The sequence below is a fragment of the Lissotriton vulgaris genome, chromosome 3_1 (genome assembly GCF_964263255.1).
Source record: "Lissotriton vulgaris chromosome 3_1, aLisVul1.2, whole genome shotgun sequence".
Lineage (NCBI taxonomy): Eukaryota > Metazoa > Chordata > Amphibia > Caudata > Salamandridae > Lissotriton > Lissotriton vulgaris.
Window position 1 is genome coordinate 800,191,535 of NC_141689.1, and position 27,977 is coordinate 800,219,511.

The following is a 27,977-nucleotide window of genomic DNA, read 5'->3' on the forward strand; positions in this document are numbered from 1 at the left end:
ATCCTCAGGTTAAAAGGATGTCATGATCCTCCTTAGTAAACTGAGCTGCCAATTCAGTTTTTATTAATTTGGTGTTGTGCGTTTGCATGTCTAAAGTAGTCCATATCCTGGATTTTGCCCTTGCAGCAAGGATTGATATAATTCCATGATGTTCAAAACAAATGCTCTAGCAAAAGAATGATTTCCGGATAGTGTTTACCTAAGGTAGCAGGCATTGCCACGTAGACTGTTTTAATTTAAGGAAAACGTTGCACAACAGCTTTCAAGACTGGAAAGGAAGCCTTTCACACTGCTTACGTCCTTCAGGAAGGACACTCGTAGGTTCAACTGGAGTTATCCAGATATTGATAAATTCTTATTCTACTGCCTTCTGAGAACCAGCCCTCAGTATCTCCAATTGGAGGTTAGAAATAGTGAGGGATGTTGAGCTGTGAGGAAGTCCATACCTCCTATAGAAAAGTATTCAATCTTGAGGATTGAATCCGTGCAAACTGGAAAGTCCGTTAATTGCAGTTAATATGATTCATCTGGACGTTAGAGGCACTTGAAGCAGTGTTGTGATCAGCAACATCTTTGTGCCTTACTTCTAGTAAACCAGGTGAAATGGTGACTGGTCATAGTGATGTCATTTCATAAATGTGCTTGCTTAACTATTCTCCATCATCTTGTTGGGTATCTGTTGTGACTTTAAATAGGAGTAAACTAAGATTGCTTGAAATAAAAATGAGTCTAACTTCAACTGATGACAAATTACATGACAACCTGACTTGTAGAAAGTGCTGTCATGCGCACTGATCTACTCCTTTCCAACTACTACTCCGGGTATGGAACCCAGGAGGATTGATGCTTTTGGCATGCACATGTTTGCTTCCGCTAGTCTAGCACTATGGTCTGTTAATGCAGTATGCCTGCTGGGCTGGTGTACATAAGCCCTATGAGACCTAGCCAGCGAGATCTTACATCTGTCCTGAACGATCTTAAGGCCTCTGTGACCCAGATAATACATGATAGAACAAATGCGGCCACATGCTATCCTTTTGTAGCGCCATGTGGATACAATCCAGAGGCTTCTCTGATAATGGACATGCCTCTCTAATGGACATGTGCCGTTTGATGGGTTCTGCCTTTTCAGGGGGAAGACTAACTCCACATTGGAATGCTTTAAAGACCGCACAGCTACAGCATGCTCCTTTGGGTTGTTGACTCCAGCCAGTTTCTGCATCCGTTCTGAAAGTTTAAAGGCAATTTCAAAGTGCTGACATATAAATAGGAGGTATTTCCCAGCAGTGATTCATCACACAACCTCCATTTCAGTTATTTCAGGAAGCATGTGCTCTGCATTGGCACTTAAGGTTTCATTGGGCCCAGCATTATTACTGACATCATCTAGGTCTCAGAGAAGGCTCAAGGGTTGCAATGCTGGCTGTAGGAACCCAATGTGTCGAGTAAGAGGCCACTCTTCCTTCCTCACCCAGAGCGGACGGTGATGTAAGTGTTGTTGCTGGGCTGCGAAGGTCCTCTGGGAAAGGTGGAGATTAGAGGGCCCTGGCAGTCAAGGCCTTCCTACTGTTCATCAAGGGGAGGCTGGTGCAGGTTATGATAAACAATGTCCCTGCAATAGGGCACTGCAGCACGTAGGGTGGAGTGGGCTCCTGTGCCAGGAGGTTTTGTATCTCTGGAGAGGGTTGAATTGGGCGGGCCACACAGCACCTGGCAGATAACAAGGATGCAGAGGGCCTCTCCTAATAGTGCGATGCCCCTAGCTAGATGTTTTCGCTCTCACTAAGAACCCACAGTGCCAAAAATTGTGCGCACAAGAGTTTCTCCAAGAACCTTTGTTAAGAGACACATTCCGGCTGGATGTGAGCACAGCACTGCTGTATGTCTTTCCTGTTCTCGACAAAGTTCTGAAGAGCAAGAACATAGCCAAAGTAATCCTGGTGGCTCGGAATGGAGCCAGAATTGTAGTACCCGGACCTTCTAGAAATATGCATATGTCCTCCAATCAGACTATCACTTTGTGAAGACCTCCTGGCTCCACAATGAGTCCGGGCTTCCACATGAATCGACACCATCTGTGCCCATTTGCTTGTAGATTGAATGGCAGCAATTGGCTACTTTTGGTTTGCTGCCTGAAATTGTGGATGTCATTCTTGTTGCCAGACTCCCTTCCACAAAATATGTTTATGCTTTGCACTGGACACATTTGTGCACTTGTATGGTGTTAGCACCACTAAGCCCTTACAAGCAATGCTGTCTTATGTACTATTGATTATTTCATCTGTAGCCCAGCAAAGCCTTGCCAGGACCACTATCAAATGTTATTTGTCTGGCCTTTCTATGTTAGACGAACCAAACGTCCTTGTTCAAATCACCTGTTGTGATGAGGTTTAGTAAAGGCTTGACAAAAGTTCGCTCCCTAACCCTTTGAGATGCCACAGTGGGACAATAACTTGTTCTTGACTTTTCTCATATGTGCACCCTTTGAGCTGAATCGTAGCTGCTTGCTCCATCTCCTGTTCTTGAAGTCCATCTTCCTCAACTTGTTGCAAAAGTGAACCTCCGGTACTTTTTATGCAACTGCTGTAAAGTACCTATTTCCTTGAATATTGGTCCTGAGGACCATGGGAGCCTTCTAACCCAAACATGTGACTTTTTCCACATTGGGCAATCAATCACTCTTCTAGTGTTACGTTTCGTTTGTAATACTTTATTCGATATAAATATCATAAAAGTACATACATTTTGACAGAGGAAAGGAGAATTAAAAAAGACAAATTGATAGACATTTCATATGTTAAAAGACAGTAAAAAGCAGTAAAAATACATATGTACAATTTAAAACCGTTTTTTTAGCAGTCTATCATACAGTAACAGTAGTACACATACAGGGATTCTGCGTGGTCCATGCTTCAGCCAACTCCAGCTTTATGACCATCTGCCTCAGTTTGTTTACCCACTGGATCTTATTCGCACCATTCAAGGCAATAAGTTCTTCCAACACCAGTGCGTAATTTGCTAGTTCTGGGGTCCTCCTCAGGCGCAGCCAGAACAGCAAAGGGCGGAGACTAACTATATCTGATATCGAGCGTTTGCCCATATCGTGGAATAGGGGCTTTAGTGGGGAGATGAGGAGGGCAACTAGGTCCCTTATGAACTTGTTCTCAACTCTAACCAGGTCTGCTACATTTTCGCTGCCCCATTGTTCAGACCCATAGACTGCGGAAGTCCGCTCCTTCCCTTCGTATACTGCAAGCGCGGGGCTATAGGCCTGCTAGCAGACATACGCTGACTCAAGATAGCGCCTGATACTCTCTTCAAATGTATCCGCATCTTAGCGATGTGGGAATCCCATTTCATTTTATTATTTAATCTAATTCCCAGGTAATCAAAGTTCTCTACCACTTCCAGGGGTGTGCCCTCAAGAGTGATATTAATTTTCTTTCTCTTTTTTGAGGGGGGCAGGACCATTAACTTATTTTTTGATTTATTGATGGTCAGCCCACGTTCGTCACAGAACAAGCTGAATCTGTTCATCAATTTCTGAAGTCCAGAGGGGGTTTTGGACAACAAAAGTGTGTCCTCTGCGAAGAGGAGTGTGGGCGTTTTTTTCCCCCTGCCAGGACCGGGGCATTGGCATTGTCCTGCCTCAAATGGTCTACCACCCCATTAACAAAGAGGGAGAACAATGTCGGGGGGCCATCACACAGCCCTGGCGTACTCCTCTATTCAGTCTCCTTCCCTGTTAGCTGACCCTGCCACATCTGATCCTTGTGTAATTATCCTGATTGAGTTTAACTATAAACTCAAGTAGGTACTGCGGGAACCCTATATCCAGCAGCACCCTCCAGAGTTTATCGCGGGGCACCAGGTCGAAGGCGCTTTTAAGATCAATAAAGGCCAGGTAAAGGTTCCCCCTCTTGATGGTTACCGTTTTCCAGTACGTGGCCCAAAACCTAAAGACCTGGTCCATTGTACCCACATTCTTTCGGAATCCCGCCTGGAAATGGGACAGAATGTTCCCTCCCTCTAGCCAAGTATCTATTCTATTTACAAGGACCCTGCCAACTATTTTTGGGACGGCATCGATTAAACTAATCGGCCTATAGTTTGCAGGGTCCTCCCTGTTGCCTTTTCTGTAGATTGTCACGACTTCGGCCCCCCTCCATGAGTCAGGAACAGGGTAGCCATGGAGGATTAGGTTCATTAGCGGGGCGATGAAATCAGACCACAGTTTAGGATCGTGTAAGTATAGGTCGCCCGGTAGCCCATCGGGGCCAGCAGCTTTAGAGGGGATAACAATGGTCCTGATTGCATCAGAGACTTCTCGTGCTAAAAAGGGCTCTACGGATGCTAGCTCCTCTATGGAGAGGTCATACATTTGTTCCCTCCAGGGTTGGCATCTCTCATCTTCAACACAGTACAAACTAGAGAAATGGGAATGCCATTGGTAATCGGTTATGTGATTGGAGAGAGGCTCTGCTCCTTTACTGTCATATTTATTTATCAGGGACCAGAACAGGATGGGATTCTTTAGATTGGCAGCATCCTTAAGCTGCTGCCAATATACTTCCTCCCATTCCTTCTTTGCGTTTATAATGCAGACTTTATAATCCCTTCTAGCCGTCCGCACGGCGGTGGTGTCCTTCCTAATTGCATCGCCTATGGCACTTCTTTTTCCTGCATTCTGCAGTATACCATGGCGTGCCTGTTTTTGTTTTTGGTATATTCTTCTTATTGCCTACTCTGGTGTCTCCTATGATAAAGAAAGATCCGATTTTCTCTATTAGACTCTTGTAGGAGACCATAAAATTAGCACTCTGTTCAGTGGTGTGCACCAGGTTACAGGATGCAAGTTCCATGTTTCCCGCTTGTACTAAGTCTTTAATGCAGGTTAGGCTCTCTTCTTGGAACACCACCCTATTCCATTTTAATCTACGCTTGCAATTAGAAAGAACTACATCTTTTGTGGTCATTAGTGTGCCGGTTGTCACTGCCCTTTTATTACCCCATCTAAATCCATGCAGAGTGGATTATGATCACTATCATGTGTCTCCCTAACTTCCATGTCGACTAGCCTGCTCCACGAACCTGTGTCGAGCAGAATAAAGTCGATGCGGGATGGGCAACTAAGTCGATTATATGTCATTGCGCCGTTGGGATCTGAGATGGTTTGTACCATTCAGGGCACATGCACCCCTCACCTCTTTGAAAAGGAGAGGCTCCAGCAGTTAGAGCCCCAAATGAACTTTAAACCTTTACATTGATACATAGGATGAACCGCTACTTGTGGGATCGAAGAAACGGAAGGTGATGCAGAAGAGGACCCTGTTAATGTTGGTAGTGCTCATTAAGATCTGCAATGCACTGGCCAAGAAACAGTGGCAGACTATTTTACGAGGGCCAAGGCTGCCACCACTTTGTTGGCACATGGAGTGCCTGTCCTGGACATCTGCCATGCTGCAAAGTTTGCATTCATGCATACATTTACGAAGCACAACTGACCTAACAGCCAGGTCCAGCGGGCTGGATATTTCACCCACTCAATCCTGCAAAACATTTTGTGTCTGAGCCAATTCCAAGGATCCTCCACCTAGGGGAGCTGTACTACTTTGGTAACTAGACTGAGGTGAGGAATCTGTGGTTAGAAGTATCCATCAGAAGAACAAGTATCTTCCCTTGTTCCGGCTGGATACTGCATCTAACAGCAGTACTCTGCCAACCCCCCTGTTCTGGAAAGTTGCCCCCTCTTGACATTTTAAAAGATCCCAAGTTAGTATTCAGCACACTGCTACCAACAATCATCACGCTCCTTGTCTGAGGACTCAAAGGTAGGTTAAGAAACTGACAAGTGCACAGGAGTGATGTTTATATGTGGCTCTGCTCTGTCACTTCTGGTGTGGGTCTAGTCAGCCTGAGTCACACAACACCTGCGTTGCAGAGGAGCACTACTTTTGGTAAATAAAAATCTCCTGATCAAGTCTGGCGTCAGAAGGGTAAGTTGAGAGTTGATAATCTGCATTGAGAATATTCACCAGAAAGAGCATTAGTAAAGACTAATGACTTCTTGTTCTTCTTCCTCGTCTTGAGCATCTGTCCTCTTGCCTTTCTAAGACTAAACCATCCTCCTCTTTTTAGGGCTGATTGCCCATAACTAGTCAGAGGATCATTCTCCACATTGTCCCTAGGTGTTGGAGGTATAGGTGTCGTCAGTGAACGCAGCGTTTTAGAAACCTGTGTTTGAGGAGGAGTTAGTATCAGTGGATGTGGCAGAAGTGGTGGTGAGGGTCCTGATCGAAGATCCAGCAGAGATGTGGCAGTTGAGGAGTCTCTTTGTAAAGCTTGTATCCCTTGCAGTATTAACATTCAAGAAACTGCCACCTACACTTTAGAAAGTTTTGGGTGCACTGCTTCATACGGAAGCTCGTAGATTTTTGGGCGACATTCAGATGGGAAATTTTGGGGCTGATAAATACCATAGTCCTGCTGAAAGTCTACACTGCCTTCCTCTTGATAAGCGGCCACCTCCTTGTACTCTTGAAAGTACCACACATACAACCACTATATGCCATATCTGAGACTTGGTCTAGGTCTGTGATGTCATTCTCTAGCTCCGAATCCAAGATATGCACTGGTAGTTGTGCATAAATCTTCAAAGGGGAAGGTGGCAAAGCTGACAAATGTAGTTCAGTGGCTTACAGATGTCCCAGTGTGATACCTTCTGAGAGGGTAAAGAAGACAATAAATGCATTGTTTGTGCATATCTGGATACATATTTAGCTTGCAGTCTGAGCAGGACTTGAAGAGTGAGATCTTTTTTCTTCCAGTATCATGGAGACTGGTGGGAATGTCCCCCTGGGTAGAAACTAAAACGTCTTAAATTTTTTTTTAAAAAAACATCCTTTGACAAGTCAGTTTGGGGAAACTTAAGTTGAGGCGTACTGAAGACCAAGTAGAAGTCATTATGCACCAGATGTAGGTAAAAGATGGGTAGGAGCAGAGCTCTATTTGTGGACTCTCTCGCACATTGTGCTGTAGAATTCCGAGCTGTGGTGACTTCTATGGTAAGTAAAGTGCTCAGTCACTTGACCTTTTTGCCTTGAGTTTGAGTTGTTTCTAATGAGGTGAATGTGCTGCTAAACTGTTGTTGGGCCTTTCGTCATTTTAACAATGTATATTGATAAGTTACCAGGGATTCACAGTCTGGCAACTGTGAATGATTCAAACACGCAAGATACCAAAGCTGTAGAACTGGCATTACGGATGAGTGACCAATTTATTTGCTTATTTAATAATTTTTAAATGTTAGTATCTGCGTTTTGACGCCGACAGGATCCTTTGGATTCTGCAACTATATCCATAGTTTGAGATTAAGATGTGAACAGTTGAGGCCTTCAACTGAAGTTTAAATTCTGCCTACTGGTGCATGCTTTCGGGAATTGCATTTAGGGTGTCTGAACAGCTCTTTTTAGTGGACACCTGGGGATTTTGGATCATTTCTCCTGTTTTTGTGGTTTCTACAGTGTAGCACGTTTTAGATTGAGAATAGAACAGGGTATTGCATTGCGGTTGTGGTAGTCTAAGAGTGTATTTTTAAAGAAGTTCTTTTACCTTTATTCACAATGATAGGCTTATTTTAGAAGGTTGGCACTGTTTGTTTTAGAAAGGATTTGGCTAACAGGGCTGTACTTGCTTTAGTAGATGTCAGTCTCCTACTGATATGTGTCTTTTCAGTTGGAGGGTAGCTGTTGCTGTGAATTTTCCATATTGTGGGATATGTGTTGGCTTTGCCTGATGGGCCACAAACACCAGTAATTAGGCCTCTGATTAGAAAGGAGTTTTCACACATGACATTTTATTATACTTTAATTACCTCTTCTCCCCAAATGGGTTAGTTTTATATCTGGTGTACCAGTGTCACTCGCACAAGTCTCTATCACATACACCTTTACAGCAAAAAAAAGGTCGAATTCTCAACTTGGTTGCAGTGGAATGATCCACCTCTAGAGACTTTGATTGCAGATGAAATCTCAGAATGAACAACTTTATGAGAACTGATGTAGACCTCGATACTTACATTCACCCTCCGACTTTCTTGTACTCTCCTATTCACTCCTTATTTTTCACAGTTCCTTTTTTGATACTTAGATGCTTTCTTAATTTTATTTGCTCTCTAATTTCTCTTTTTAGCTTCTCTTGCTCATCCATGTGCCCCTTACTTTGTCTGCCTGTCTTTCTTTGTACTATTTCCACTTTATTTTCACATTTTGTGCCCACATGCTTTCCTTTTACTTTGTCTCCATTTTACCACTTGTGCTATCCAATATTGAACAGCATTCTTTCAGTTCTGCGTATGTTTATTATATTAGCCAGCACTGTGTCTCTGCTCTTTCCTATTGGCTTCTTTTCTGTTCCTTCCTCTTTCAAGCTCTTAGATTAGTGCAATTACCTGAAAAGCAAAAACTGCCTGAGACGGTAACCTATGGGGGTACTTGCCACCTACAGAACGGGTCATTTTCTGTCTGAAGTGAGTGGGTATGAGGTTGGGATATCCGCAATAAGCCTCTCACTTGATAGCCACGCCCAAAGGAGCATTAGCATACCCAGTACTTCTCCGCTCTGAACTGCATTTTAAATTACAGAAAACCCTTTCCAAGGATGCTGCGAACAGCACGTGCTCACGAAAGCTCATACATCATTAGGTGGGCGACCATTTTAAATTTCCTTATGTAACATGGCTGGTGCCTGGTGGCCATTGCAGACCTGCAAGTTTACATTTAGAAAGTGAAAAAAGATAAATACAGCTTGTTTCAAAGAAGCTAGGAAGTGGGCAAACAGCAGTTAAAAACTTCCAGACTATGGTTAAAAAAACATTAATTCAGCGTTGTATGGGAAGTGGGATTGGCAGATGAGAGCAGCCCTTAAACACAGGCAGTGGTATAGGTGCGAGCATTGGTGAGTAGGGAAGTAGTAGAGCGCCCCCAAGGGGGCATTGGGGTGATTATTTGATAAGGTAAAGGAAACGCACACCCTTAGAGTGCTCCATACAGACGAAAAGATTCCGCTCAGGTTTGCAATGCATGGATCCAGCTCATCTGGTCGCAGCAGTGGAAAACCAAGAGGCTCTGGGCGGAGATAAGCACAAGAATAGGGAGGAAAGCCTTCGAATCAGTAGCAAGAAGTGAGACTGGTCCAGTCATGGGCGAGGGACTGAACCAAAGCTCACAAGTGGACGCAATACATCTGGTGAACAACCAGACTAACTGCCTGTAGCAGAGTCCTAAAAAAAGCATGCAATACATCCCTCTTAGTGGAAGGCAGAGTTTAACTTCTTTACTATTACACATTGTGAATCAAAAAAGGCCAGATCAGCCCAATGAAAGTAATTTCGATTTGCCCGCAACTGTATTAAATATCACTTGCAGAGCAGTAGATTGTGGAGTCATGGATAGCTTTCGGTCTTCAGAGCGAGTCTATTATGGCAGTTTGGAATGGGCCTCCGATCGCAGCAACCCGGTGCTGCAGAAACTGGATCACAGCTCTCAAAGCCATGGCGGAAGATGCTGCGGCTGCCTCCATAGTCTGGAAAATAGAATGAAAACTTTCTCAGCCTCCATGCAATGTTGCAGAATAGAGCCACTGGCAAAGTAGGCCGAAAATCTCCTGTCGGGTCAGCTCTGGAGATCAGGGTGGAGAGAGAGAGAGAGAGAGAGAGAGAGAGAGAGAGAGAGAGAGAGAGAGATATATATATCTCTCGATCTCGAGAGATCGATCTGAAGCAAGTGCCACCAGAAAATGAAGCTGAGCAGAAGTAAAAGTCGAGCCTGGGACAGAATATGCCACTACTCGGACTGGTCGCATGTTCCCACAAATCGTTCTAACTTCTGCTGGGGTAGCTTTCCATCCACTGCTAAAATGGGAGGGAACAAGACAAAATCCCTATAAAACTCCTAGCCCGTGAGTGTACCTACGGGGGATCGTGCTGGCGTTGGTTTCAGCCGGAGCAGTAACGCCCCAGGCTCTGGCTGCCCGTACACGTAAGGTGTTGTCGTGAAAACTCCTCATCGGACCCTTGTAGGAACAAAAAACCATGGTTAATTCCACTTCTTAGAGCATTTCATTTTTCTTTATGAAAATCACCAGACTCCAATTCTAATTAAAAAAGCGGTATGTACAGTGAAATTTGAATCCATAATGCATTGATTACTGTCCAAAAAACATGCACCCCATCACGCGCATTCTCCGGTCCTGACGTAGCCCTTCCTTCTCAGGGCTTCACTTTTAACATCTGTCTCTCTCAGCTATCGGTTTCATAACGTCGGGCAGATTTCTTGGGGCCCGTGGTTGCAATTCACGGTTAATATCCCACTTTGGCTAAAAACCATCCTGATTTTATTTTTGGAATATCTTTGGACACAAATTTGGTTATTGACTCAGTTTACTCCGTTCTCGTCCTGCAGTTCCCAATATCCTTAACCCTTTCGATGCTCATGACGAGCTCAGCTCGTCATGATGCACAGTTGAGCTGTGCTGATGAGCTGAGCTCGTCATGACACCAGCAAAATGGCAATTTTCAGCACAGGAGGGGGAAAACGCCTAGCAGCCAAGGTGTTAAATAGTTTATTAATGCAGACGCTCCAATATTCTTATACCACCTTCAAGTTATATGGTATTGAAATACCTTAAGCCCGTACGTTATAGCTGGTCGTGCATATTCTGTGATTTGACACATGGCCCCTTTCAGTAGCAAGAAGACAATAACTGTCAATCTTTACAAACCCACATCTATGCCACACAAATAAAACCAGTCCTGTTTTTTATATATTGATAGTGGTTACATTTTGTATTTGTTTTCCCTTTCTCCCCAAACATACAGAACCAAAGGGCCCTCCTGCTCCTTTGAATGTAGCAGACCAAAAACTTCTTGATGCAAGTTCACAGTTTCAGAGGAAGCAAGGCAAAAGCACCATTGACGTCTGGTGGCTGTTTGATGACGGAGGTAAGAGCAGGGTTCTGTCAGGCAAGCATTATCTTTAGGAGTAGATTAGTCTCTCGTGTTGGCAACATGTTGAAAACGAATAAGATTCGAGAGGCAAATAGAACATGTTTGAATAGTATCAGTCGGTGAGGTGAAGTAGCAATGCTAGTTAAACCATGTTTACAATAATTTGTTAGAACGCTATGCATAGATTTGTTCTCTGCAATATAAGAAAATCTTTAACACTATACAACATTTCGGCTATAAAGGGTGGAGTGATTTTTGCTGTGATAATAAAAGCGTTTATGGCTTATTTAGAAAAAAGACCTAGACTGAATCATACAACTCTAGACGCGTTTTTGAGAGCGCTGTATTTATACTTGAAAGATGTCTTAGACAACAAGGGGATTGATCATTTAGAGGAGGTTTTGGTTTGATCTACCGAAGAAACCTACTGTGAATGCTTTAAAAGCACTGGTACAGAGAACTCTAAAACATTGAGCTTATTACGTGTTGGACAACTAGATCTCTGGCTTCTGGCCCAGCTGGGAGGCTTTGATTTAAAAATTGCATTTATCACTTGGAATATTTTCAACAGTCTCAAAAATGTGTGTTTGGCCTGTTCCAAATGTAGGGAAGCTTGTAGCTTCTCTTAAATGTGTAGCATGCTACACAGGTTGCCAGAGTTGGAGTTGCTGATTATTGAGAAAATTGTTCCACTTACCATATTATTGGTGATATCTAAGAAACACAGTGAAGGTGTACATATGTCAGAAAGATGAGGTTTGTGTTTTTTTTAAACTTTTTTTAAATTTATAAATGCAAACTCATTCTTAGAGTGTAAAAATAGAAAGACATAAACTAATAAAGTTGCAACACATTGGCAGGACTGCTGTTTAGCTTTTTCCCCCTCTTATCATTCTAACCTAGGCCTCACGCTATTGATCCCTTACCTGCTAACTACAAAAAAGAAATGGAAGGACTGCAAGATCCGAGTGTTTATTGGTGGGAAAATAAACAGAATAGATCATGACAGACGAGCGTAAGTTATTTCAAAAGTACTTGTAAGTGACCATTGCGGTCTTAATCTGGCTTAATGTGACCGCTCTGTTTAAGAAATGTATTTTCTCATGCGCCCTCCTGTAGAATTTGAAAGCTGCTGAGAGATGCAAAGATATCGGCGTTTGAATGCATTCATACAAATTGCACTGTCCTTGACGTTCTAAGCCACTGGTGACTTTTGTAATGTAGTTGATAATATTATGGATTGGAACTGAGGAAAGCTGCTTTAAAGCGGGATTATCTTTTTTGACCCAGTTCTTCTTTCTTTGTTTGCTTTCTTAAAGCTGCAGTGTTGAAAAGTTTTTTTATGCACTGACGCAATCTTGCATCGTGAGTGCTAGAGGAATATACCCCTTTACAACGCATGCGATTACAACGTGGTAGTTGCGACCGCGTTGTTACATCGCAGTACCATTACAACGCAAGTAGTTACATCAACTTGCTGTAGGGGGTGTGCTGGATTTAGGAAGAGTATAATTTTCTATTCCAACTCAAGTGTGCACAACAGTAGGGAAGGTGTTGGAATAGAACATTATACTATTCCTTAGGTTAGTGCTGCCCCTACAGCAAGTCGATGTTACGACTTGCGTTGTAATGGTACTGCGATGTAACAATGCAGTCGTTGTAGTGACCGCATTGCAACGCATGTGATGTGATGGCTGTTTCATGCATTTACAACACATGCAATTACAACAAGGTCATTACAACAACTGCGATGTTATATTGCAGTACCATTACAACGCAAGTTGTTACATCGACGCTGTAGGGGCACGCTGGACTTAACTCCAGTGTGCGCAACAGTAGGGAAGGTATTGGAATAGTAATAATACTTAGGTTAGCACGCCCCAATACAGCAAGTCGATGCAACGACTTGCATTGTAATGGTACTGCGATGTAACCATGTAGTCGTTGCATTGCGTGATCCGTCTAGCTTCCAAATACAGAACCCTTGCTTTGAAAGCTATAATGTTAATTTTCACTACATACATTGTTGTAGTCATCTGTCGTCCCACTGCAGAACTCCAAACAGTGGATTCTTCAAATGATCAAGTTGATGAGATAAGCTAACACGCAAGATTGAAATCCTGTTAACTGTGTCTATAAAGACATAAACTGGCACTACGTGCTTAGAAGACTTTAACCCCTTCGGCACTCAATGAACGTTCATTTGCCTTCAGCTGAACTTTCTTTGGCTCCGAATTGTGTGCTCCTGGACTTTGAGTTTTCCCTTCTTAGTTGATACTGCAACTGGGCTCAATGCCTTATTTCCCTAAATTCCAACCTAATTTCCCAACAATACCTGTGCTTCTCACAGCCACGTTTTACTATTTTCATTTACATGTGGAGTTTCAATTTTAAAACGTTATGAAAAATCCCTGACTAACCAGTGCCCTATGATCAAAATATAAATAGACTCCAATTTACTTGCCTTGAAAATCAGCAAAACCAGTTGTGAGATTCCTACCCTCACAAAGATAAAGACCTTAAGATTTTATGTCTGGGCCTGGAGGCGCAACTGCACAGTGTTAAGTAACTGTAGCTGCTATTCGATTCTGCTCAAGATACACTACCATTGTTGAGGGGAAAATGCCCTCTGACTTAATTCAAATACCTTGCTTTCTAGTGGACCATGCTGATCGCCTATCAGTTGTGGTTTTGAATAGTGTTCTAAATAGGGGGTTGATGCAATAGAATATATCGATTCTAAAACCAATCTTGTCCCAACTGAACAAGCATGGTGTATTGAGTGGAAGTATTTCTTAGCTATCAATGGAGGTGTTCGTCTACCTTGTCACCAGCCAGTGAAACCAATGCGTAGGTTTGGGTTTTATTGGGAGGATGTGATTATCACATTCAGGTTTGTAGATTTTATTATTCTTCCTAACCTCTGGTAGATGATGTGGTGGTGCTTCTATATATTTTGGCATCTTGATGGACCTTATCATGAACAGAATGACAAATGGCATATTCAGAGTGCTGCAACTAACCACTGCAATTACATTTTAAATGTTTATAATTGTGCTCGGAAGTTTAAAAAACAAATCAAAACTGGTTAAGTAGTTTATAATGGTCTCCGCTTGCGTATTTTATTTTAGGATGGCTACATTACTCAGCAAATTTCGCATTGACTTCTCAGACATTATGGTTATTGGAGATATCAATACAAAGCCTAAGAAGGAACAGTAAGTTGTTAATTGCATTTAAGAGTATCTCTGTTATGTACATTACTTTCTCCCACATGTTTCATAATTTTTGCTGTCTTTCGAATAAGCTTGCTTCCCTCAATGATAAGTAGGACTAAAATACATTTTGTGAATATAACAATGCAGATGGATCGTTATAGGTTGAAGCTGGTCCGCTATATTCACCCAGTTTTTCAAGTGTTTCTTGAAATGCATGCAAATAGGTTAAGTACTCGAGAAGCGGTTGAAGACATTTTATAGTTTTGGGCTTTTTACTGGATTAAGTTTGTTGGATGGTGTTTCTCCCACAGCATTTGGCCACCGCTGACATACTGTTGTCTTTTTTTAGGCCAGCTGACCTTTGCTGTGAGAATGTTTCAGGTTATTTGTCGCCCTGTTTAGCTATTTTACGTCTACCTGATCAACCATCTCTTTTCAAATCACCCGCTGTGCTGCATTTCTTGAAAGTCGTGATTAATATGTTCCTGTCAACGCCACTGGGACCTTAATTTAGTTATCACCTTCCTCATGAACACTCCATTCAAATCAATCCATAGCTGTTCCCTTCGTCTCTTGATGTTGAAAGTCACATTCCTTATTGCTATTACCTCAGCTCATCACGTAATCTAACTACAAGCACTGGATCGTCTCGTGCATCAAAATCTGTTAGGGCCTGGTTAAGAAGCGTCCCATGGAAGGATTGTGCACTCATTCCAACAGAGTGAAGGCAGTTACCACTGTGCTGGCCAGTCTTGAACATCTCCCAGACTGCTACATGGGCATGAGTCCATACGTTCATGAAGTACTACTGCCTGAATAACCAGGTCCAGTGGAGGGAGTGGTATTATTTAGCACGGTCTGTCCTATAGGATTTACTGTTACAAGTCATTCCACAGGACCTAGGGAGGTTCTGCTTTGCTATCTATTCAGGGTGAGGAATCTGTGTTTAAAAGTATCACTCAGTTGAAAACGTTAATTACCATAGCTTGCGATTTTTTTTCTTTTTGTGGTTGTATACTCTTATCAAACTGCAGATTCCTCACTGACCCCCCCCCCCCTCTCCATTCTGTCGAATGGACTTATTTAGTTAAATGTTCCTAAGTCTCCAATTTAAAAATGTACGCACCGACACAATCTGATTTCAAAAGACTCTTGGGTAGATGGCACAGATCGAGAGCAGGAAAAAACTGACAATGCACGAAGTTGGTGGCTATGTAGCAGCCCCAATGTCACTACTTTGGGGACGGACCGATGCTCCATACGGATAGGTAAGGAAGTTGCTGTGAACATTTGTCAGACCCAGTCTGTTGCTTGGTATTTTTCACAAAGTGAGGAATTTGCAGTTTAATTGAGTATTCACTAGAAAGAGCGTTATTGAAGGTAAGTAAGTTTCTCAACATGGCCATAGTCCTCAATAATAGTGTTTAGTAGTACATCCACCTCATTTAAAGTAACCTGAAACTCAGCCAGTGAGGTCGAAGTGCTAACTCTCCTATTCCCCCCTAAAGGTCATAAGGGGTTAGATTTCATCCGCATGTCATGTGGCAGAGTCCCCAAAGAGTGCTCTGCTCTAACCAAGCTGCCCTACTTTCAGCTTTCATATTCTTGTAAATTGTTTTTTTAGAGTAAATTTTCTGGATAATAGATATTTTCAGGGCCTCGTAGACCTCGCCTCTGTCATCATGAGCGATAGATGAGAAGAAATGTCTTTGCAAATCCTGCTCTAGCTGTGTACAATAAAATATGTATAGTGATGATCCCCATGAACATTGTATTGCCTTTATCCATTCAAGGTGTCATGCTGTGACATTTATCAGACTTTTTCATCTAAGACCCTGAAGGGTAGGAAAACGAGGCTACCACTGAGCATTTTGGAAAAGAAGTAAAAATACTATCCTGCCAATAGATTCCTCTGCAAAAAACTCCAGGAAGGACAAACTCCAACATGCCACAAAAAATGTGGTAATCTGGTTTCTACATTGTCCTGTCTCATCTTCCATCCTCAGGATTGAAAGAAACCCATTGCTGTTGATTGCATTTCTATTGACATCCATTGGACGACCCTCGACGATCATGAGAAGATCATAGATGACAGAGAAACTATTGTCTATGACAACACTGTTGAATATCACATAAAGAAGGCTCCTCCTTATGTCTTCAACAAATCCAGGAATATTGCCAACAGCACAGTTGTCAACTATAGATTTTACTATGCAAGCTACCTCTTCATCTTCAAAGGTGACTGCAAGCCGATCTATCAGATTTTGGACTCCGAATTGGAGGCAGACCTCCTTGACCAGGAAGCCCCAGAAACTGCTTATTCAAATGGACATGAATTTTGTCCTGGAGTTGGAGAGTGAAGCCCTAGATGAAGAGGATAACTATCAGGATTACGAATATAAACAAAATACCTTTGTAGTTGGCAACCTTCCTCTATAATCTGTAACTCCTAGTTATAGTAGACAGTCGGAGCTCATGCAGATTCCTGTAATTTTTATCAGTGTTGCACCACATGATACACTTTTTTCAAAGGTTTCTTCCTCTGCATCCTACAGGGTAGCCTATGCCTGCCCCTCCCTTAGTATCTACTACACTTATTCTACCTCCCCTCTTCCCCTGTCTTACTACCTTCGTCTCATCTGCTGCCCCCCACCTCCAATGGACACACACCCCCAGAGTTGTCAAACCACCATTGCTCTCACACGTTCTTAAGGACATGGGGGCTGAAGATTTATCAGATTCTGTGTATTCAGATTTGGGGGGAAAAAAACTCTCACAGAGACAATGCAGATAATCTGGAAGGGTTTGACTAAGTCTTACCCAGGCAAACTCCCATCCTGACAACATAGCCCTGTTTCATGCTCTAATGGAGACAGTGGCTCTAAGGTTCTATCTCCCAGTGGTTTCAGTGGAGCACCTGTTATAATTTTAAGAAACTGCCATGCAAATCCCCTTGGTCCAACCCTGTAATGGGCCATGTTTGGTCTGAAGGCTTAAAACTGATAAGGAAGACGGCTAAGGTTCAAACTGTGGTTCCATGCCTGGAGAAAATTCCCTGCCATACCTGCCTTACAGGTCACTGGAAGACAGCCACGGTTCTAACATTAGCGGCCCAACACAGACCAAAGCACCCAATTAATGCCTCATTCGCACCGCTAATCCGAGACAGCTATCAAATTGATAATTTGGGCCAAAGGGCTAGTTCCATGGCAGCAGCATCAATCAACGCTGCCAATCATGATGTCAACATCAACCAAAGCTGCCAATGCTTTAGCAATGTTGGGGCCGTTATGATCACCAGCTATAGCAGGACATCTCGCCACTATTAGCCCTCATTCAAGGAGGAAGCTGCAAGAGTGATAATCAAAGAAGGAATAATCACCTCTGCAGCAATCACTGATGCCTCACTGGACACTTCAAATGCAGGTTTCCATCAGCTGGCAGGAGCAGCAGTGTTAAGATAACAGGGCTTGTTGAGATCTGGAGCTTTTTCTCCAGAGGACCATGCAAATGTCCTCTATTCCGTTCAATGGTCTCACCCTGTTTCAGAAACATGTGGCTGAGGCCCTCCAGAATATTAGGACCAATAGGATGCAGCAAAATTTGTTGGAGCTGTACAGTGTTGCTGTCCCATTTCAGCCACCTTTTGTGACTCATGTAGATATGTTGCTTTCAGGGGAGACTTCAATGAGAATGGCGGACAAGTGAGGTCATATTACTTCTTTGACAAACTGTATTTGACCAGGGTTACACAACTAACGTGATGCAATGGCAAGGGTATGATAGATCATCTGAATGGATGAGGTACGCCTCTCAAACCTGCTAGTGCTACAAATTGTACCATCAAGACCAACTTTGGAGTTTGTACATAAACCACCTGTTTGCCTACCCAAGAAAGAACATAGTTTTCACTTGCGAAGCTTGGACAGGAAATTCTCCTCATCCTATAGGAAGGGATAGAAATGGTCACGAGATTTTAGAGATACCAGGATTATTACTCTAGATTATTTTTGATAAAGAGGAAACTGGATAATGGAGGCAGAGTCTGAACGTTCATAAACTAAACAGGTTCTTGGTTACGCTCCAAGTCGTCTTCCTGATGATCCAGGAAAGAGACTCCCTGACCACCTTGAATCTTCAAGATGGGTATTTCCCTATCCCAATACACCGAAAACCTTCCCTTTCTAGTGATGGGTGGGTAGGGAACACTACCAGTTCAATGTGCTTCCCTTTGGCCTCAAATCACCACCTTTGATATTTACCGATGTCTACCATCAGTTGCTACCTTCCTCATATGACAGGGGCACCAAGTTTTGCAATACTTGAACAACTGGCTCATTAAGGAAAAAAGCAAAAACTTCTACAACCGCATGCAACAGGCTGTATCATAGGTTAGGACGGACACTAAACTCAACCAATCCTTCATAGAACCACATCTTACTCTTGAACTTCAGGTAGAGATACTAGACACCAAACTGGGAAAATGCTTCTCTCTCATAAGGCAGAGCAAGGACGTCCCTGCTCGTGGCAGACAACTTATCCACCAGTCACAGCCAGGCAGTACGATTATCTGTTGGGCCTGATATCCTGCATAGACTTTATACCCTTTTGCAGGCTCCAGATGAGACCCATCTAACAGCTGGACAGTCCCTGGAAACAGAAAGACTTCTCATGTGTTGACACAGTTCAAGTTATTGGGCGACTGAAGCAGGCACTGCTAAAGTGGAGATTCCCTGCAAATCTGAATGTAGGCCTCTTTTCATCCTCCATCAGCCAAAGTGGACTTGTTTGCCACCCAGAGTGAGAAAAATTGCCAGGGTTATAAGGAAAGCAAGGGCAGAACATTCACCCTTCTTTTCGTAGTCACGGCCTGGCCTCTTCAGTACTGGTTATGAAGGCTAATCAATACCATTGAAGAAGCGCCCCAAATCTCCTCGCCAGAGAACATAGAAATTCTGCACCACAACCTCCGCTCGTTGACCTTGACCGCATGGTACCTGATGACCTAGAGTTTCAGCCTGTATCACCTCCTGCACAGACCGAGTGATGCATACATTACAGGGAAGACGGAGGGCACATTGCACCAGGAGCATGGGTTCGACCACTGCACTCAACGCTGGTGTGCCTTTGTAAGACATCTGCCATTCATTCACCTGGAGGAGCAGACTCATGTTCATGAAATACTGCCTTAATGTGAATGCAGAAGCAGATTCAGCAGTGGGACAGGATGTCCACCATAACACGTTTCAGTTGAGGTGAGCTTCCTGCATTATTTTATTTATTAGGATTATGCACTGCTTACTATTCTGATCCAAGCATGTGAATACATGCAAGATCCAATGCTGGAGAAGAAATGACTTGCCTCTAACTCCAGCTCTCCACCATTTGTACCTTTCATATATTTAAAAGTCCCTTTTGCGGTCAGAGACTTTTATTATATGCTCTTCTCACACTTTGTGCTATAAAATCTGAGCGGTGTTGGCTTCTACGGAAAGTATGAGCGAACCCTTTCACCTCCTTGGCTGAAGTTTGGTTTGATTCGAATGAGGTGGACATGCTACTAAACCACATTTAAACACTGTGTACTGCTGTTTTTTAAGATTACCGGGGATTCTCAGACTGAGAACAGGGAATGATTCAAGCATGTGAATATATGAAAGATACCAATGCTGCAGAACTGGAGTTAAAGAGAAGTAATTTAATTGCATCCATCACTTATTTGTGATTCTTATCCTCCTCTCTGGGCTTGGTCATTACGTGGTAGAGCTGGTGATTGAGAGACACTGAGCACATCTGCAGTGGTCCTATACTACTGAATATGTGCAGTGCTCATCTGCATATATAATGATGGAGCGATAAAAATGATGACTAATTAAAACCAATATATGTGCGTGTTATATATATATATATATATATATATATATATATATATATATATATATATATATATATATATATATATCTCAGTATATATGTATATATATATGTATATATATATATGTGTATGTATGTATGTATGTATGTATGTATGTATGTATGTATGTATGTATATATATATATATATATATATATATATATATAATTACCCACCCAGCTAGATATGTGTATATATAGATATATATTTGCTCTTGAGAGGTAGATGTGTAAGTGTGTGTCTCTGTGCTTGTGTGTCAGTGTTTTAGATGACCACCAGCATGACCCTCAGCATTTGGTGGCTCCCCTCAGCAGTCATCTGACCAGTAGCATTAAGAAAAGCCAACACAAGGAGATGATGAAAGGAGCGCTGAAACTTTTCAGACACTCACCCCTATTCACAGATCTGGGTTGAATCCATAATAATTCTTTAGCTCACTTCGCCACCCCAGTTCATACCCTGCTATATGTAAGTCAGTCTTGACCCTGTGCCTCATGGGAACAGTCTAGCCCGAACTGCCAAGCCAGGCCTTCCCTGGACTGTAAACGAGCATCCCGGAACTGGTTTCGGGGTAACACCCCTCATCAGCGCAGCTCATGGGCGTCCGCAGACATTTTTCCAGAGGGGGGCGGGGGTGCAAAATTTAACTTCATCACCATCCTCCGACATGTGTGCCAGGTGGGGCACAAGAAACACTGGGGTGCAGAACTGGGATAGACTCAAATAAATGCCAGGAATCCAAGAGATGTGACTGACCCTGCCTCAGGCCAACAAACACCACATGTAGGGAAAAACCGAAACTTTTTGACAAGCTGCTTTATCTTGGTCTGCTAGGTGTGCAGACTTCCGGGTCCTCAATCCAGCACCAATCATGGCTGTCTTCAGCACCGATTCAATTTTTATCAGAATACTTTAAAACAGCCTAGGATTAAAGCACCAGATAAAATATACTGTATGCACAGGGTATATTGGGTATTATTTGTATCACCCATATTTACCAATATTGGCTTGTTGACGCTAGAATTCATGATATCTTTTATCCAAAGTTAAAGCACAACATCAAAGTCAGTAATAAATAATGCAGCAATCACAAACGCTAGTGATTAGCCAGTGGGTGCTCCCTTTACTAGAATTCCCCGGGCATTGCTACATTTTACACACATTCAATTAATTTATACAAAATAAAATGTATAGGTCCAAATGATAGCTATGTTTTTGAAAAGAAACCTGGAGTCCCTCTACGTGTAGTCAATGTCAAACTGACAACGTGCGGACATTTAAGGATACAGTAATGGCCCTTTATGCGGAAGCCCTGCACTGTAAATGTGTGGCACATGCGCCGTAGCTGCGGGCGGCGCATCACATCACATCACAGCTGAGTCTTACACAGTTGTCGAAGTGGGGGGAAAAAAAGTAGGGGAACAGTGGGCGGAGAATCAGTGGGCGGGAATAACACAAGGATTGGATCTGTGGGTGGAGCCAGAGGTGTGGCCAGAATGCGCAGACATCCCAATTTTTAGTATTTGTTTGGCATTTCACTGTTCAGTGTAATCAACCAATGGATGCACATGATTATTTAAGGTTATAATGAGTTATTGACATTAAAATATATTCACAAAGTGGGATATGCTTCTAAACACAGAATGTACCAAATACGATAAAATGTGGAAACGCAAGCCATTTGTCTCCGAGTCATGGTGTTTCTCCCATCAGCTCTTTTCCCTTTTTCCACAACAGCAGTTGAAACATGAATGGCAAAATAGCCTAGTTTGCAAATGTTTTCTCAAATTATGGCTCTGCCATATTTGCCTCATAGCGCAAGATCTGCTGCATGATCTGACCATTTAAACTAATAAATTGTTTGTAGCTCAAACATATCAAAAGTTAATAAAATACGTGACTTGTGTTGCTGTGGAGTGGATGGCCTAATACAAAGGTTGACTGGTCACCTTTCTCACTGCTGCGTTTGTATGTTACACTGGTACTAATAAGGCAACATCTTTCCAGACACTGTTAGCATGTGTACACATGTCAAAATAATAAAATATCTGAAAATAAACTGAATTACGCTTCAGCCTTTTTTTAATGCATAATTTAGTCACCACTATGGCATGATTTTGTCATGCTTTGCTGCATAATTAATTCCAGTGGCCCCACAGGCATCACATGTTAAAAGTGCTTGTGAATGAAGCAGGAAGACTGTGAAGTTTGCTAACTTAGTTTGGTGTGCGTGCAAATCCTGCATTGCCAATCCCTGGTGAGTTGCAGCTTCTACTGATGAAACGAGGCCAATGGAGGTACCTATGGGTGAGGCAGACTGGCCTCAAGGGCAGGGCCAGCCATAGCACTGGTGGTGTCCTTTGCATTAATGTTTGTTAGTTCCCCCCCCCCCCCCCCCATGACCACCTCTGCCATGGATTCAATCACTACCACCCTTAAACTGTGCCTCCCAAGTCTCCATAACCACTCTCTCTCAGATGCATTTATTTGATTTACAGCGCACTTTACATTACGCACATTACACAGAGACCATCAATGTGTTTAAATCACTGTATAGAAAATGTTACATAAGACCAAGGACTACAAGGTATAGGAGTCACATGAAAACCATACTAGTAGCCCGTATAGTTTTATGGTAATTGGTCTGGAGAAACACAATACTCTGAATGTAAAACATAATACCATGGTTGGGTGTTCTCCTTAATAATCTGAATTGATTTCTGTCCAAAAACACTTTTTGGGACATTAGGATAATCAAAGACTGGGAGGGGAGAAAACATAATGCTCTAATTTATACCTTGCAGTTTGTATGCAGCTCTTAGTTGACAGTTAAAAGCTCACTGTTCTATGTTAGGATTTTAACACCATCAATGCTGATGGTATTCCCCTCCTGTGCTGGCACTTATGTATTCCCATTGTTCATGACGAGCTCAGCTCGTCATGAGTGTACGAGAGGTGTACCTCATGACGAGCTGAGCTTGTCATGAGCGTCGAAGGGGTTAACTTGTAAACTGCAAGTAAGCATCTCTCCGACAAAAGCAGTAGCCCAGTATTTACATTATGTGCACTTTGTGATCTGCATGGCACATGTTCTTTGCAGCCGGTACATTAACACTCTGAGCTACCTTTCCATGAGTCAAAACTTCCACTAGACAAAATTCTTATCTCTTTAGGAAGAACATTAATCACCAGAGTCATCATGACATTTTTATTGTTGTTGAAAATTGCTTGAGCCAGGAAGGAGGCAGCAAGCGTTTTTAAAATCATAAAATACTTGCAAACATGATTCCTCCACCTAAAGTCATCAACTGGTGCCGTCACACTGGTTGCACCGCCCTAGAGCTGGCCCTTCTCAAGGGTCCTGTGACCTCAGTGACTGTTGTTCTAGGGTGTGCTGCTTCATAGGCCTGCCCGCAAGACTGGAGGTGAACTATGGATAGTGGTGGGCAAGCCTTGAAGGTTAACCTACACCTGTCATGCTAGGGTCCACCTGCTGGTGCGAAGACACCAGAGCTTCTAAGGTGTTGCGAAGCCTTCTAAGGTCTAGCATGTGATTGTGGTCTCGCAGGAGAGTGGTCTGGTGGACTGGTTATTAAGGCTAAACCTGGTTCCCAGTTCCAAATTCAGCAGCTCTGGCCATAGTGCCACACCCCCCCCCCCACCCCCCCCCCTCTGAACACTGTACTTCCCCACTGAGAAACACACACTGTTTTCAACTACAACCCAATTGTTGCCGGCTATAAACACCTGGATGTGACTCAATGTAAATTACACACTAGACAAAAGCAATATGCGGCCTACAAAAAAATAACATCCTGAAAAAAGCAAACACTTATAGGAATGCAAAATTTGTCAAACCATGGGATATTTAAGCAGGAACAACATGGTTACTGTAACGCTTTTACACTCCCTATTCAGAAATCAGTGAGTGCTTTTGCCTGAATAGTTAAGTAAACGATTACAGGGCCCTGAATGGACCCATTTCAATGGCCATTGCTTGTATCCGTACAAAACGTAAGCAGTATGGTAAAAAGACCACATCCCTGGACGCAGAGCCACAGTACACATTTTGTTATCCAATCCACACATTGCAGTACCTCCAGGATTGGTGCACTAGTTCAAAGTCCAGCGAAAACAAAGACAAGAAAACAAAAATAGCGCTTCACTTGCAAACTCTGTAAAAGTGACACTAATGTGTTTCGGTGTGAATAAAATCAGTTTGGCCAGTTTTCTACCACTCTATCTTACTTTATTTAGTTATTTATCAATTTATCATAATTTTAGCATTTTAATCCCAATGCTGCACTTTGGAATTAAAATGTCAGAAAAATACGACAATTCCAGCAAAAGAGTCTTTCTTTTTTGGATCCATTTCATAGGGAAGCAAATGAGAGGCAAGCGGGTGAGAACCACGTCTTGAAGTCACGGTTTTCAGTAAGGGAAGAACTGCTGGACAGAAAGAGGGAAGAAGGAAAGTGTTTGTGGGGGAGCTGAAGCGGCAGAGCAGAAGTGGACACTGTCTTTGTCTTCTCTAGGCAAGAAGGTAAAGGCAGAGTCCTGCTACTTCTCTGCCACCCCGCCCGTCACAAACGCCAGGAACGCTGGGCCTTATCTATAGGCAATGACTATTGCGTCCTGGGACGCATTTCAAAATAAAGTAGGGGAACGGAATCTTTAGTATTAATGAAGTAGGGGCACGCCGTGCACTCCGCTCCCGCCCACTTAGACCACTGGTCTTCCAGTCCCAGGTACCAGCTGGACTAATCCGTTCACCCCAAAGAGACGCAGACCTCTTGTCCCAGCACCAACAAAAGGGCGGTTGCAGAACAGCAATGTCCATTATGAAGACATGGCACATTAAAGCCAAGAAACGCACCAGTTTGATTGGCCGCGTTTTCCAGTCCTGTCGGTCACAGACGTAAATACTGTTGCGCTTTACCAGTCAACCAACTGGAAATGTAACACACGAAACAGAGGTTGTGGTCATGGGCGTCTGCAGGGGGGGGGCAAGGAGGGGCGCTCGGGGGGGGGGGGGGCGGCAAGTGCCCCCCCCACCCTTCCTCCCTCCCCACCCACCCTTCCTCCCTCCTCCTGCGGACGCCCATGGCCCAGCTAGCAATAAGTATGCCACACTGATGCCAGAACTCGGCCTCATCCTGCCAGAGTTGGCTCCAGTACATAATTCTTTACAGATGATGGTAGTCATTCCTGCATGCTAGCAGCGGCATTATAGTGTCAATTCTTGACATATTGTGGGCGTTGTCATAATGGTAATCATTCCTCTGTAGTGCATGCCCTAATATGAATGTTGACATTTTTTGTACGGTGGTGCCTACTCATGGATATCACTTGCACCGGGATAATTGGCATAATTATTTACCTACTGTAAAGGTTCTTGGCACGGCAGTGCCCAAGCCTTGTTTAAAGGTTGCACTGGCTGCAATTTCTGATGTATTGTGCGCAACTGTGGCAAATCTGGTGTAATGCTGCACTGGAAGTACAGTGAGAATTCCTGGAAAATGGTGAGCATCCTTTGAAAACGGTGGGAACAATAGTGCTAAACTCTTATGTAATGCTTGCTCTGACTTAATTACGGCAATTCTTAGCATGATCATTTGTTGATGCTGGCCATGGCATAGTCTTAATCATCCATGAGATATTGTCGGAATTTGTTCTATGATTATGGTCATCTTTCGCATAATTGTGAAAATCTGTCATGTGATGACGGTACATGGGCATGTTCAGCATAATCTGCATATGTGCAAGTAGTATATATGAGTTCTTAATTAAGATGACCACCTAATGTTTTGGGTCCAAATGTGTATTTACTACAAATTAAAAATGCTTATAATATGACAAATAGGGTTTTTTTCATTCAAATTGGAATTTTTTGTTCAACCAGTGAATAGCTTGTATTTGATTGCACGAAACAAGTATTTCAGAAACCAATGAACAAACTGTTTTTTCAACAAAATTCAAACCTAATCCTAGTTATAAATCATGAAATGTTTGAGAGACATTTTATTCAGGCGTGCTTGGTGTCAATGGGTACCTTGATTTTCTTTGGACTTTTAAGACATCCCTGTCCTTATTCATTCATCACTCCATGCACTAATCCATTCTTCTATGCATGAACCCATCCACCCCTCCCCCATCTAACCATTGACTATTTTTTGCCTTGACCCCCACACATTTACGTGCACACTCTTTCAAGGACGTGCTTTTGCTTTTTTTTCTGTACAGAAAGCTAGGCATGTTGTCATTGTCAATACTTGGGTGTGTGCTTTTAAGGACTTAAGCCAGAAGTGATCTCATACATTAAACTCTTTTCAGCTTAAATCCTTTTGAATCTATTTTTTATGAGCGAAGCAGGTGTTTGTTATCTTTAAGGAAATCATTGTGAAAGCAATGAGTTGGAATTTGCCCGTATTTATTTTACTGTTGACAGATCACATAAAGATCACATAACCACAGTGGGTGCAAGGATTGTCTTTATTCAGGGTTGTAAAAGAAACGCAGGTGTGGCAACAGTAAACATGAACACTCGACGTGCGTGAAATTGCCTACCGTTGTAAGTCCGGACCTCTCTAAATATTAGCTGTATAATTAGCATGGGATTCCTTTGACAAAGGTGTTCCTAGTAATGCCTTTTCTTAGAAACTCATAGTTTGATTCGTTGTCAAACTTGTACTGAAGTGTTAATAAAACCTTCAGCGGTTTTGTGGGGTTTTATTTGCCAGTTTCCGAAAACGCCACCAGAAAGGCTTCAAATTTAGTCATTCTCAGAGTGGGCTCCTGTTTTTACAGTGGCCTGTATACAAACATACATGGATATGGTTCAGTAAGTGTGTGCATTCAAAACTAGTATGTGCTATTGACCAACATTGCAGACACGAATCAACAAAGAAACTAAAGTCCACGTCCTATTGTGGATTAAGGATCTGATTGTCCCTTACAGTCCGAGCCACCAAAAGGAGGCATATTCTCTGTGTGCACTGCCATGAGTCAATTCATCACAAAAGGAGTTTCCTCCATGGATGATGGTCTACTGGGGGTAGAGATCCTGACCATCTGGTCTGCCACGGTACTGTCCAACTCAGCCAGAGATGATGCCTCTTGTACTGTGGTAGGTGTGCCACCATGTTTGGCGAATTTAGCTATATGTAGGAGAGGTATGGAAAGTGTGGCAGACGATCAAGGAAAGGTAAATCAAGGGTCTTTCACATGTTGAGAACCACTATTATCATCTCTGGATCTTTTATAGATTCACATGATAGAAAATATTCAATCAACAGACCGGCAATCCCTGCCATTCATACATGGCAGTAAATAGTATTAGCAAGTCAATAGGAGCAAGTAAAGGTTTTTAATTGGCGGGATTTGTACCTCATTGAAAACTACCTAAACAATGAGGAGGATAAGCTGAGCTACCCATCAGAGCTCAGATTTCCCCACAAGTTTGGTGTGAGCAAGATCCCAGACAGAGTTCTACAGTGTGCTTCTTCAGGTTGAGTTACTGGTGAAAAGTAGTTTTGCTCCCATGGAAAATTTGAAACTGGCTCTATTCACCCAGCATAGTGAAAAGGCAATACATATATGGTTAATAATGTCCCAATGCTTTCATTGTACTTTTTTTCATTGCCCACATACGTGGCATGAATTCCAAAGGCATCTGCAAGTTTTCTTTCCTAAATGACTAAGTGTCTCATTCCGTAGTGAGAATGTTTTTTTGAAAATGCCTCCTTGTTCCATTGCTCAGAACTCTTAATGCGATTAAAGAAAAAATTGGTTCTGCCGGGTAGTGAAACAACTGATTTGTTGATTCTATTTGCATGCGATG

General features: G+C 42.8%; 1 protein-coding gene across 1 annotated transcript in view; it reads left to right on the forward strand.

Annotated features, from left to right (window-relative positions):
* Positions 1-27,977, forward strand: part of SLC12A2 (solute carrier family 12 member 2) — a 394,678-nt gene that overhangs the window by 321,750 nt on the left and 44,951 nt on the right. Inside the window, exons 22-24 of the mRNA XM_086961116.1 lie at positions 10,877-10,999; positions 11,909-12,020; positions 14,137-14,223. Coding sequence (XP_086817242.1) covers positions 10,877-10,999; positions 11,909-12,020; positions 14,137-14,223 — 322 coding nt within the window. The remainder of the gene's footprint in view (positions 1-10,876; positions 11,000-11,908; positions 12,021-14,136; positions 14,224-27,977) is intronic.